This window comes from Callorhinus ursinus, unplaced genomic scaffold, assembly GCF_003265705.2.
Source record: "Callorhinus ursinus isolate GAN/ISIS: 27379988/994484 unplaced genomic scaffold, GSC_fseal_2.0 scaffold18, whole genome shotgun sequence".
Taxonomy (NCBI): domain Eukaryota; kingdom Metazoa; phylum Chordata; class Mammalia; order Carnivora; family Otariidae; genus Callorhinus; species Callorhinus ursinus.
This window is the reverse complement of record NW_027397080.1, coordinates 25,348,728-25,362,066: the sequence shown is the minus strand read 5'-3', so window position 1 is coordinate 25,362,066 and position 13,339 is coordinate 25,348,728. Positions and strand designations below refer to the sequence as shown.

Sequence of the window (13,339 nt, the reverse complement as noted above, 5' to 3'; positions counted from 1 at the left end):
CCCAGTGTGCTGCCCAGTTCCCGTTTCCCAGTCCTAATGCAGGTAGCCTGAGACAGAGACAGAGACACAGATGGACAGAGATACAGTGGGACAGATACAGAAAGAGTGCTTGCAACAGCACGACTGTAAGACAGGCAGACCAGCCCCAAGGGGCCCCTTCGTGGGGCCACAGTGGGGAAGGCATGGTACATGAGCTTAATCCTTAGGATATGAAAGACTGGTCAGAAATCTAAATGTTTCTTTTTCTTTCTTTTCTTTTTTTTTTTTAAGTAATCTCTACACCCAACATGGGGCTCACACAACCCTGAGATCAAGGGTCACATGCTAAACCAACTGAGCCAGCCAGGCGCCCCTAAATGTTCTGTTTTGTTCATCTTACCCTCATCTTCCCACCTTCCCAAATGTAAATATAAATTAAGGGTGAATATTTACAGCCTATATTGTAAATAAGGGTTACTGGTCTGGCTATACAAAAGGCTCCTCATACAAACAATGAAAACATATGTGCCCATAAAAGCTTGTACACAGGGGCACCTAGCTGGCTCAGTCAGTAGAGTATATGACTCTTGATCACGGGGTTGTGAGTTCGAGCCCCACATTGGGGGTAGGGAACACTTAAAAAAATAAAATCTAAAAAAAAAGAAAAAAAAGCTTGTACACAAAAGTTCATGACAGCATTACTCATAAAAGTCAAAGGTAGAAACAACCTAAATGTCCATCAACTGATGAATAGATAAATAAAATGTGGTCTGTTTGTGCAACGGAATACTGGACAATAAGAAAGTAATGACATATGCTACAACAGGAATGAACCTTGAAAATATTATGCTAAATGAAACCAGCCAAAAGACCACAAGTTACATGATTCCATTTAGATGAACTGCCCAGAACAGGCAAATCCGTAAGCATAGAAAGTGACTGTCTAGGGCTGACGGAGATAGGGAAGTGGGGAGTGACTGCTAAGGGGTGGTGGGTTTCTTTTCGAGATAATGACAATTTTCTGAAAATAGTGGTGATAGTTGCACAACTCTGGGAATATACTGCAAGCTATTTAATTGCATACTTTAAATGGGTGACTTGTATACTACATGAATACCTCAATAAAGCTGTTACAAAAAACTAATCAATAAGAAAAAAATCTCCCAACAGAAAAATGAGTCAAAGAAATGAAAAGGCAGTTCACAAAAGAAACACCGGTGGTCAGAGGCGCCTGGGTGGCTCAGTCGTTAAGCGTCTGCCTTCGGCTCAGGTCATGATCCCAGTGTCCTGGGATCGAGCCCTGCATCAGGCTCCCTGCTCTGCGGGAAGCCTGCTTCTCCCTCTCCCGCTCCCCCCGCTTGTGTTCCCTCTCTCGCTATGTCTCTCTGTGTCAAATAAATAAAATCTTTAAAAAAAAAAAAAAAAGAAACACCCGTGGTCAATATATTCTATACGGAAAAAAGATGTTCAGCCTAATAAAGAAATATAAAGAAGTACAAGATACCACTTCCAGGATCAAACTGGCAAACATCTAAAAGACGGACAGTTTCCACAGCATGTTGCCAGTGAGCAGGATCATGAAATGGTACCCTTTGTCTAGACGGCAGCCTGCCGACACTGATGCAAATTTTTAATGCATTCGTTGGTTGGGTAAAAACTAATGCCTGGATGCAAGTAACTGATCCGAGAGCCCCTAGTGCAGATGCTACAGTTTCCCAATCTGACGGGGATTTCACCCAGCTGGAAGGCAACTGTGAGTCCTGGGAAAGGACTGTGGGTGGGGCTGTGTAGCTGTGCCCAGAGAAAACACAGCCTTACTAATATATAATAAGCACCACCATGTGAAGCAATTGGGAGGTTAGGGAAATCACAGGCTCATTGTTTCCAAAGGGCAGCAGCACGTGGAGAGAACACCACCAAAGGGAATAACTGGAATGGCTGCCGGAGCTGCCTGCCTGCAAAGGGTTTCAGGATGCAGGCTACTTCATTGATCCCTGCAGTGATCCTGCGGAAAGGCTGTTAATATGATCACCCCCCATCGTGCAGATAACCCAGTCAAGGCTTAGAGGGGTTGTCAGCGGACCTCGGTCGCACTGACACAGACAGATTCAAGGCCACGTCCATATACTCTAAAAGATAAGAACTTTCCTCTTCAGAAAAAGACAAAACTTCCACAGACACACAGACAGACATGTAATGCTAGGCTCTACAGACCCTTCGTCTGTCCCAAAAGGGCAAATTCTCTGTCGTTAACTGGCACTTACCAACTCCCTCTCCTTATGCTAATAAGGGTTACAAAACATCTTATAAAAGCTATAAGTGAACATCGCTAAGTCTTCGTTCTAATCTTCGGTGTCTGCTGCTGCCAGATGAAACATAAAATTAAGACTCAGAAACACCATGATTTTCTGGAAGCATGGCACACCAGGTACCCAGGCCAACGCTCTAGCAAACAGCTGCAAATGCTGAAGAGAAATTGTGAGACATCTTTTAAAATGCATCAAAGAACTGGAGAGTCAGTAAGGAACACTGAGGGGTCAAACAAAGTTAAGCAAAGGCTGGAATCCAGAGAGCAGGTGGAGCTTTGAGGGTGGGTATCAAAGGCATCTGCAGAACTGAGCAAGCTCGAGTTCCTTCTCCCTCCCAAAGACAGAGGTCTCATGGGAGGGCCCTCCAGAATAGAGCTGGAGCCACAGAGAGTTACAAGTCAGTGAAAAAAAGACTGCACAGAAAACTGCCTATATCAAATTTTTGGCATCAAGTGGAGGGTAAAATCCCTAGCTGGCCCCCAAACAGATGACAGCCCAAACTCACACATCATAAAAGATACACTTCAGGTAGATAAAAAGTGATCCCAGAATGAAAGTATTAAATGCAAGAAGGAATGAGGAAAAACTAGTCATTAATAAATGAGTAAATCTAAACAATACTGACATCATTAGATGTCTTCTAAAATTTTAAAAAGAATTAAAATACCCACCTATAGAACAAAAGAAAGGGGTGATGGGAATTAAAGTGTGCTAAGGTCCTTAATTGTTTGAGAGTAGGGTGTGAGACAGTGAGTAAAGTTAGACTTTGGTTAAGTTATGTAAACTGAGAGATATACCATGTTCATGGAAGGTTCGATATTATAAAAATGTCAATTCTATCCAAACTGATGTGGAATAAGGTCAAAGCAATTCTAATAAAAGATCCCAACAATTTTTATGGAATTTGACAAGCACAATCTAAAATGAAGATAGAAGAGCAAAGGGCCAAGACGTTACCAGATACCAAGAACTGTTACATAAAAATTTAGTCATTAAGTCAGTGTGATATCAGGACAGATATAGAGAATAAACAGTAAAGAGCTCAGGAATAGATCCACACATTTTTGGACACTCACTATATATAAGGGTTACTGGTGACATTTACAGATCCACATGAAAGGAATGTATTTTTTTTAATAAATAGTACTAGGACAATTTGGTATACTTACTAAAAAAAAAAAGGAATCAGCTCCTTACCTCATAATATACACAAAAATAATCTTAAATGGGCTGAAAACCTTAATGTAAAACACAAAATCATAAAATGCTTGGAAGACAATACCTAGGGGATTATCTTTATAAACCTGAAGTAGAGAGGAAGTTCTTTAAAAGGAACGGAAAGAGATAACCATAAAAGAAAAATGATGAACCTTAAAATTAAGAATTTGTTAAAAAACAAAACAAAACAAAACCTACAGTGAAAAGGCTAGCCACAAACTGGAAGCAGATAGTTACAACACATATAACCAACAAAGGATTAGTATACAAAATAAAAAACAAAACCAAACAAGTCTATATACAAGAAAAAGACAACCAGATAGGAAAATAAGCAAAAGATTTAAGCAGCTGTTTCACAGAAGCTGAAACCTGAATGACCAATAAGTATATGAAAAGATGCTTAGCCCACTAATAATCATGAAAATGCAAATCAAAACCACATGAGATATCACTCCCATCAGATTACTAAAAATTTTAAAGTCTAGTAAAACCAGAGTTGGGAGGATGTGAAATAAACAGAATTGTCAGTTGAACTGTAAACTGGGGAAAGCACTCTGGAAACAGGTATTATTTGGTCGAGCGGAAGCTCACACACCCTGTGATTCAGTCCCACTCCTGTACCCTGCAGACGCTGCACGTATGCTCCAGAAATGTTCACAGCAGCACTCTGTCTCAGCAAAATACCGAAGACAATCCAAATGTCCGTCAGCAAGAGAAAGGACAAATAAATTCTCTTGCAACAGAACATATCCATCTGAGAAAGTCAAGTAAGCCAACAATTTAAGACACGGAAGAAAACAACGTGATTATATTAAGTTCAAAGGCATGCAAAATGAGACAACACATTGTTTAGCAATATGAATACACACAGTAAAACTTTACAGGAAGGCAAGAGAGTGATAAAAGCAAACCTGCGATGACCCGGGAGTGGGGTGGGCCACGGTCAGGGAGGGGCGCTCCAAACCTAACCGTAACATTATTTGTAAACTGACTGATGGGGTACATGGGTTTCCTTGTATCTTTATTCTTTATACTGTGCGTATTCCTTTGCATCTACTCAGTATTTAACAACTTACAAAATTAAACAATGTTCTTTCTAACTTGCAACAATGTTTGGAAGCATGAACTTGGGCAGCTGAGTTACAGTGAACCAGGAAAGTCCCTGACCGGGCCCCGGGTGCCCCGAGACTACCAGAATGAGAAGGGCTTCACCTAGCAGGCTTCGGAGCCATGGAGACACGGCTTCCCGCTGGGCGGCAGCGCCTGCCCTTCCGGGACAGGAAGGTGGCTGCTTAGTTGAACAGCTCCAGCATGGGAAGTGGTGTGGGTGGGGCGGGGAGATCAGGTTCCGCTGCCAGGGCTCTTAAGACAAGAAGCTCGGGGCGCCTGGGTGGCTCAGTTGGTTAAGCAACTGCCTTCAGCTCAGGTCATGATCCTGGAGTCCCGGGATCGAGTCCCACATCGGGCTCCCTGCTCAGCAGGGAGTCTGCTTCTCCCTCTGACCCTCTTCCCTCTCGTGCTCTCTATCTCTCATTCTCTCTCTCTCAAATAAATAAATAAAAAAATAAATAAATAAATAAAAAAGACAAGAAGCTCGGTTTTTTCTTTTTTTTTTTCTTTTTCCTTCCTTTCTCTCTTTCTCTCTCTTTTTTTTTCTTTTTTGGTTTGGTTTTTCTTTCCAGTTTTACCAAGAAATAATTGACACACATCACTGTCTCCGTTTAAGGTGTACAGCAGGTGGTTTGAATTTCCATGTGTTGCGAAATGATGACCGCAACAGGTTTGGCTGACATCTGTCTTCTCATAGGGACCCAAGAAAGAAAAGGGAAACAATCTTCTCTTTGTGATGAGGATTCCCAGGATTTACTCTCTCAACAATCCCCCTAGATGTCACGCAGTGTCAGCTGTCCTCATCAAGTTGTCCGGCAGGTTTCTGATGCTACAACAAAACCCACCACACCTGCTTTCCAGCCGGTCCCACCCTCAGCTGGAACCGCCACCTGCCACCTCCGAGTCTCTGCCTGCCGCCGTGTAGACAGGAGTGCAACTCTCCATTCTAACCAGGCCCTCTGCTTCCTCCTTTGAAGCTCAAGGCTTACGTGTCTCCAGTTCCCAACAAGCAGGCTTGACTCCCTGAGCCCAAGCCCTGGCTTCCTGTCGAATCTAAAGTAGACGGAAGTCTACTTTAACTGGCCCTTGGACTTGAGGTCAAGCTGCTGCTGGCCCGAGCACCACTGAGAGGGCCAGGGCCCCGTGCTGACGCTCAACCCACAGCCTGCAGCCAATGCATAAGCCCCTCAGTGCTGAAAGGCTTACTCTTTGACCTTTATTATTTCAATCACCTAGAAACTGGCCGGCCAAAGGAGGAGATAATGGTCTCCAGGACAACCTGCTTTGGGCACACAGTGTATTTAGTTTTTCATGTTCTCTCGGGCTGGGTCCCTCCCTTTCGTGGTGCCACCCTGCCGAGACAGCGGGTCTGGGTACCTTCTCCCACCCGCTCAGGCACCACCCTTCGAGGAATTCCAGAAAAGAGTGAGCCACCTGGTCGTTTACATGGCAAACTGGTGACACCCCGAAACCCCACCCACAGCAGCTGCCCTCCTACTCGCAGGAGCTCCTGTCTGTGCAACCTAATCAAACCATGTGACTCTTTAAAAATGGTCTTTTATTCACCTGGGTGGCTTAGTGGGTTAAGCATCAGACTTCACCTCAGGTCATGATCTCAGGGTCCTGGGATTGAGCCCCACATCGGGCTCTCTACTTAGCGGGGAGTCTGCTTCTCCATCTCCCTCTGCCCCTCCCCCCACTGGTGCACATGTGCGTTCTCTCTCTCTCTCTCTCACAAATAAAATCTTTAAAAAAAGGTCTTCTGGGTGCCTGGGTGGCTCAGCTGGTTAAGCATCTGCCTTCTGCTCAGGTCATGGTCCCAGGGTCCTGGGATAGAGCCCCACTTTGGGCTCCTGGCTCAGCAGGCAGCCTGCTTCTCCCTCTGCCTCTCCCCCTGCTCATGCTCTCTATCTCTGTGTCTCAAATGAATAAATAAAATCTTTAAAAAAACTTTTTTTAAATAAAAATGGTCTTCCCCGGTCATACACAGAGACATACAGATACATGGAATAGCTCTGAAAGGACCCACAGATACTATTAACATTTATCTGGGAGGGGAACTGGGTCAGGCACCGAAGCATGACTTACTCTCCATGGTGCATTCCTTTTTTTTTTTTTTTTTTAAGATTTGTTTACTTTAGAGAGAGAGAGGATGAGTGGGAGGGGCAGAGAGGGAGAGAGAATCTTCAAGCAGACTCCGCACTGAGCAGGGAGCGTGGAGTCTGACGCAGGGCTCGATCCCACGACCCTGAGATCATGACCTGAGCCGGAACCAAGAGTCAGATGTTTAATCGGCTGCGCCACCCAGGTGCCCCTCCATGGCACATTCTTTAGAACCTTCTGATTTGTGCACCTTGTGCATATTCCTCTACCATTTTTTTTTCTTCCTCTGCACACTTTCTTTCTTGACCCTCTCAAAGGTCCTCTTCTCCTAACTAACACATAATAACACCAGTCACCAATAATGGAGTCAGGGACTCGAATAAGCATTTTACATGCATTACCTCATCGATAATTCCGGCCAATAAAATTATGTGTGAGGTCATCGTATCCCCACTTTGCAACTGAGAAAACTGAGGCTTGGAGAGACCAAGTATTTTGCCCAAAGGGACACATCTAATAAGTATAAGAAGTACTATGAGCCCAGGGACGCCTGACTTAGAAGTACCCTATATGCAGGTTCCAGCTGGGGATGATCTGTCCCAGGAGACGTTTGGCAATGTCTGGAGACATGGTCCATGGTCACAGCTGCAGGTGAGTGGGTATTACGGGCATCTATGGGTGGAGGCCAGGGGTGCCATAATCATCCTGAAGTGCACAGGACAGCCCACCACAAAGATTTATGCAGGCCCAAATATCAATAACGTCAAGGCTGAGAAACCATGCTCTACTGGAAAAAGAGAAACTATCTTCTGACCTAAACTCTCATCGTTCAGGTCATACAGTTCACCATGTTTACGTCCACAGTCCAGCCAGATACCAAATCAACCATCAGGTTCTCCTTCCTTCAGTTGATAGCACGCTACCCCAAATCACACTGGAGTTCTGGCCAGCCTGCCAGTTCCTCTTCAGCCAATCAGGGCTGATCATCCGCCCTCCAACAACATTTACTGAGCACCAGCTATGTGCCAGGAAATGAGCTACACAGTGGGGCTACCAGGAGAAATGATCCCCTGTCCCTGCCTGCAAGATGCTGGGGGCCAACAAGGAGACAAAGAAACCCAGGATTATAATGTGAGATATGAATGCACGGAGAGATCAGTGCTGGATGCTAAGAAATCAATGGAGAAGGAGCTCCAAACTCAGCAGGGGGTGGATGGCTGGGTAGGGCCCAGAGAAGGCTTTCCAGAAGCATTTGAGCTTGCGGAAATTAGACAGAGGGAATCCTTCCCTTCCCAAAGGAGCCCTCACCAGACCTTTTAGAGTATGGTCTCTGAGAATCCACAGATGGACACCTTTCAGTAGAGAGCTTGGTAGAACTCACAGCACAGTTGCTGACCCCCTCTGCGCAATCTGGATAATTCCTGCCCTGAGGGAGGCCGCAACCTGGTTTCCCTACAGGTTTGGGCCTTCTTTGACTGCAGTCCTCACTAGCCTCTCTGGCTTCGAACCACCCCGCACCTTGCAGCAGGAGGTAACTCCGCTTTATGCGGCAAACCCTGTGAAGTACGTGCTTGATCTCTCTAAACAATTCTGGGAGCTAGATACCATTACCCCTATTTGACAGACAAGGAAACGGAGGCACAGTGGTGAAGTAACTGGCCCTCAGAGAGCCACGACACAGGGAAGCAGGGATTCACACCCAACATCAGGGTCTTCGCTGCCTCTATCTGAGGAGACCTGTACAGATAATCCAAGCACGCTGTTCACTCTTAATCTCCCCATTTCGGTAGAGCCTTCCACCATCAGTCATCCTTCTCGTTTGTGCCTCCCCCGTGGTGCTCCTTGTAGTGTATCGTGATCATCCACATAGCTAAGAGCTCCTTGCTCCCGGGATCCAGTCTTACACCCCCTAGCACCATGTCTGACACGCTGGACACAGAAAACACTGAATGCATAAACAAGCCTGGACTCCCTGGGCCCAAGCAACATCAACCTACCCAAAGCCAGAGCAGCCTGCCTCTTCCACCAATGCAGTGGACTTCCCTTCAGGCTGGGCCCAAGCCTTGGAGACAGCAATTCAGTCACACGAGGGACCAAGCAGGCTCTCTCAGCCAGCTTTCCCTCCAGCATTGGAACAGTCATGATTCGCTCTTTGGCTGTACACCAGATGCTTGTGTTTGGGGACATGTTGTACAAAAATATGTATCTTTAAACATTAGAACCTTAAAAGCAATGAACATGTGCTCCCCACTCTGTCTTTCCCTTTCTGCCAGACGGAGTGTATACACAATGGCAGGAGCTGCAGCAGCCAGCTTCGACCATGAGATGGAAGCCTGGGTTTGAGCAAAGAGAGCCACATGATCACTAGAACCTGTTCCTGGATACTTCACAGAACAGAGCAGGACGCCCTACCAGCTCTGGAATGCCCACTTCCAGACGTGTAATAAGAGGGGAGGAATACACTTTGAGTTTGTTTCAGCCACTGTATTTTGGAATTGCGTTGTTGGAGCATGTTCGGTTGTACTTGATTAAAACAAGGTGTGAGCATTTGCCCAGTGATTAACCTAGTCTGGTCTTTGTTGGTAAACCAAGCATAAATGATAGCCACAATTTCCCAACCAAACTCAGATGTTGTCATTACTGTATAACTTGAAAGAAAAAGCTGTCTTGAAAGGGTGATTTGAGTCACGCTGAGCCTAGAGAAGAAGGACAAACAAATTGACCTCCTGGTTTGTTTCATCCTTGAGCATTACAGACATACCTCAGATTTCCAAGTAGCCCAGGCTACTCTTTTCTGACAGTTTGTCTGCGTAAACTCCAGCTTGGCTCTCCTCCTCCAGCTCATTACCTGAATCAAAGACACCCAAGTGGAAAATCTGATGAGAACCCGAAAGGCACCTGCTCCCTAAGAGTTGCCCTTTTATGCATCCAAGAAACACAGGCAAATCCAGAGCCCTGAGCACAGAGCCTGGCACGATGTAAGTGCTCAGTACGGGTCTGTTTGGATCATTAGTGGCTTGCTGCATGCCAGACGCCATGCTGGACAGCTGGGGCACAAAGATGAGTAAACCCGCTCCTGGTCCCTACGCTCAGGAATACCTGCTTACCAAAAGACATAATGCAATGTTGAAAAGCAAGAGCAACAAGACTGTGCCCAGGTTCCTGTGTTGCTACAGCATTAGCATTTCCCGTGGGGTGTCTCAGACGCTCTTGCTTCTCATTTCATACCCTTGCCCTCGGTGAGCACACCCCCTCCCACAACTTTAGGGACTTTTGCTGGATGACAACTGCTACCTCACCACTGGACTGTTTTACAGGCACCCACTTTCCACCTATTCAAAACTAAATGTATCTTCCCTTCTCGCATCCGTTCCCCATCCTGCTCCCTATCACACTGAGTGGCATCACCACCCGCCGGTCAAGAAGAGGAGGTCAATCCTGACACCTCTCTGCCTCTAACTTCCTCATCTAAGTAATCACCAAGTTTTGTCAATTCTCCAAAATCTCTCTCACCACCCTGTGCCTCTAACCTGACTCGAGGCCACCCTCATCTCTCACCTGGATTATTCTAGCAGCCTCTTCGTTGGTCTCCAGGCCTGCTCCCTTTAATATATCCTTCACATAGCCAGGTGATTGTTCTAATCCACAAATCTGATTCTTAAATGGCTTCCCATTAACCTAAAACTTCAAGTCCTTAACTAGGTTTACAAGGCCCCGTAGGACCAGACCACAGCCAGCTTCTTCAGTCTTATCTCTCAGCTCTGTCTCTAGGCAGAGAAATTAATTATTACACTAGCCCCTAAGCTTTCTCACAAACTCCATCTTCAACTGAGAATACTCCCCCCTTTTCTTGTCTCCACTCTCCTAAGCATCCTTTAGGTCTCCGCTTCTTGGGGGGCAGAAGCCTCCCTGGATTCGCCTAGACCGGGTGAGGTGCCTCTACTCTTTCCAGAGCAAGGACAACTTTTCTGCTTTTCTTCCATCATAGCAGTATCAGAGGTGCCTGTTTATCTCTATGGCTCCCACATGAGTCTCATGAAACAAATAATCGCAGCAACAAACACACACAGTATTTACCTTGTGCCAGGAAATGTTCTTAGCACTTTGCACCTATCACCGTATTAAATCTTTAGAACCTTAGGAGGCAGGTTTTATTATTATCTCTGCTTTAAGTTTGAGGAAACTGAGACAGAGAGCGATAACCTAACGTGCTTCAGAACACAGCGGGCAAGCAGAGAGTCGGGATTCAAACCCCGGCCGCCTGGCTCCACAGTTCACACTTCCAACCACTACACCAGGAGCAAGTCTGTCCGGTTCACCTGCTCTATCCTCACAACCTATCAGATGCCGGGCCACCGTCTGCGGAAGGAATGAATGAATGAAATAATCTTATACAGGGGCAGTGTCGACCTCCCACTCTGCAAGCACCTCCTGGTTCTGGCAGGTCCGTGCCCTCCGGCCCCGACCCGCCGACGTGAGCTGCCCTGGCACCCCGCCAGCCTACGGCCGCAGAACGACCACCCGCCGCGGCGCGTGGGGTCAAGGGACGGTGACAGCTGGGCGGCGGGGGCGGAGATGCTACCAGCTGGGGTGTCACCCAACCCGGGAGGCGACCCGCGCTCCCTCGCAGGAACTGCCAGTCCGCTCGCCCCTTCCGCGCCCGCTCGCCTGGAGGCGCCCCCCACCCCAGCTGCCCCGCACCCTCCTGCCCCGCGGGGTCCCCTCAGTCCGGGTTCCCTTCTCATTCCACTTCCCTCCCCTCCCCCACACAACCGTCTCCGACGTCCCGCCGCGCCCCATCTTTCACCGCCTCCGCCGGCTCTCGGGACTCGGCCAGCCCCGGGCGCTTGCTGACCCTCACCTGCCATGTCCCGGACCCCACCGTAGAGGGAGGTGCATCACGGCCGCGAGAAGGCCGGGGACGGCACTTCAGAGCAGACAAAGGGCGCCGCCATGTTAGAGTCGGGCGGAACCGACCTCGCTGGCTTCCCGGCCGCAACTTCCGGCGCATGCGCAACGTCCGCGCTAGCCGAGGACCGCGGACAGGCGCATGCGCCTACCTATCCAGAAGTTCTGTATTACAGTACTTCTGCACTTAGAATTGTCCTCATTGTAACCCTTCCTTGGTTTTCTATTCCAAACATAACTGTAACAGCTTCCCGGCGTTTAGCGCTTACTGTGTGCCAGGCACTGTGTTAAGCACTTTACGTGCATGATCTCATTAAGTCCTCTCGCTAACCGTCGGTAGTCTTTTTCTCCCCCCTTTTGAAGAAGGGAAATCAGAGGCTCAGGAAGAGTAAATGAATTGCCCATTGTCACGCGTCTTATAAGTGGAGGAGCACAGACGTGAACCTAGTTGTGGCTCCAAAGTTGCAGATCCCCGCTTATGTTTTTCTACCTCCTGAGCCAACCACTGCCCCATTTCCTATTTAGGGCAGATCTAGGATTAGTCGGTGTGAACGAGGGTGCTGGAAACAAACGTGTCGGCCGACTTGAACAGTCCCTCTGTGGCCTCTATCCAACTTTTCTGCACCTCTATTTCCTCACAGTTCGTGGGCTTTCTCTTTTCTTCACTTCTGATCCTGCTTATTTCCCATGAGGTTTTTTGTTTGTTTGTTTGTTTTTTAAGATTGTATTTATCTATTTGAGAGGGAGTGAGCACGACGGGGAATGAGGGCGAGGGAGAAGCAGGCTCCCCGCTGAGCAGGGAGTCCCATGCGGGGCTCCATCCCAGGACCCTGGGATCATGACCTGAGCCGAAGGCAGACGCTTAACGACTGAGCCCCCCAGGTGCCCCACTCCCATGGGTTTTCATAACACTCTTGCCACCAGCCTGAACTCCTTTCCTTCCTTGTCTTTTTGTCACATGGATTTGGTAAGCTTTCCAACCCTCAGTAAATCCAACTGCGCCTTTTCTCTTTGCTTGCACCCAAACAGCCATGCACAGTTGGACAAAATACCCAAAGGGACAGATTGTTCCCTACAAATTCATGATCACTGGCCTGAAGAGGAACGTCAAAAAATGTCCATCTGGCCAAGTCTCTACTCCTCCCTTCACAATCAGCAGGGAAACTAAAAAGCTCAGCAGCAGTTGACTTCGCCCTTTCTTTTACAGGAAAATCACAGCAAATCTGATAGGACCCCTCTTGTCCTCGCAATATGAAGGACACAGACCTACCTCTGTGTCCATCTGTGTTGGATGTAGTCAGCTGGGACTCATCATCCATTCCTTCCAGAATCTAAAAAGTTAAAATTCCATTTCCCAGACTCAGTTGCAGTTAGAATTCCAGATACAGATGGATTCTGCCAGTTGCTAAGATTGGATGGAAGGCAGAAGTGAGGCAATAGCCATTGTCCTACCGATGTTAGCTGATTGCTGCTGGCAAGCAAGGTCATGCAAATGTGAGGGTTTTCAGCAGTGCATAGTGGCTAGTCTCCAGCTTCATGAGTGTTCAGAAGCATCTGTGAGATGCTGACAGCCAAACTCAGCATTCTAGTGCCTGGGAACCAGCTTCTAGCCCCAAATCTAGATCCCTGGATTCTTGCTGGCAATATGTTGAATGCAATAATCTCGGTGATGACTTCTTGATTCCTCATCTTCCTGATTGTGGCAGAAGTAA

The 13,339-nt window shown here is 47.3% G+C and overlaps 1 protein-coding gene across 6 annotated transcripts in view; it reads right to left on the bottom strand.

Moving 5' to 3' along the window:
* The window catches only part of ZBTB17 (zinc finger and BTB domain containing 17), a 31,291-nt gene extending 19,584 nt beyond the window's left edge, over window positions 1–11,707 (bottom strand). For 5 of the 6 annotated variants that reach the window (XR_012381360.1, XR_012381361.1, XM_025856281.2 and 2 more), the window contains exon 1: window positions 11,581–11,707. Coding sequence is in view for 3 of the 6 variants with exons in the window: in XM_025856281.2 (XP_025712066.1) it covers window positions 11,581–11,587 (7 nt within the window). In the remaining 3 variants the exon portion in view is untranslated. Of the gene's footprint in view, window positions 1–9,480; window positions 9,568–11,580 lie in introns of all 6 variants that reach the window. The other variant, XM_025856280.2, reaches the window with a different exon arrangement.
* Between the last annotated feature and the right edge of the window lie 1,632 nt (window positions 11,708–13,339).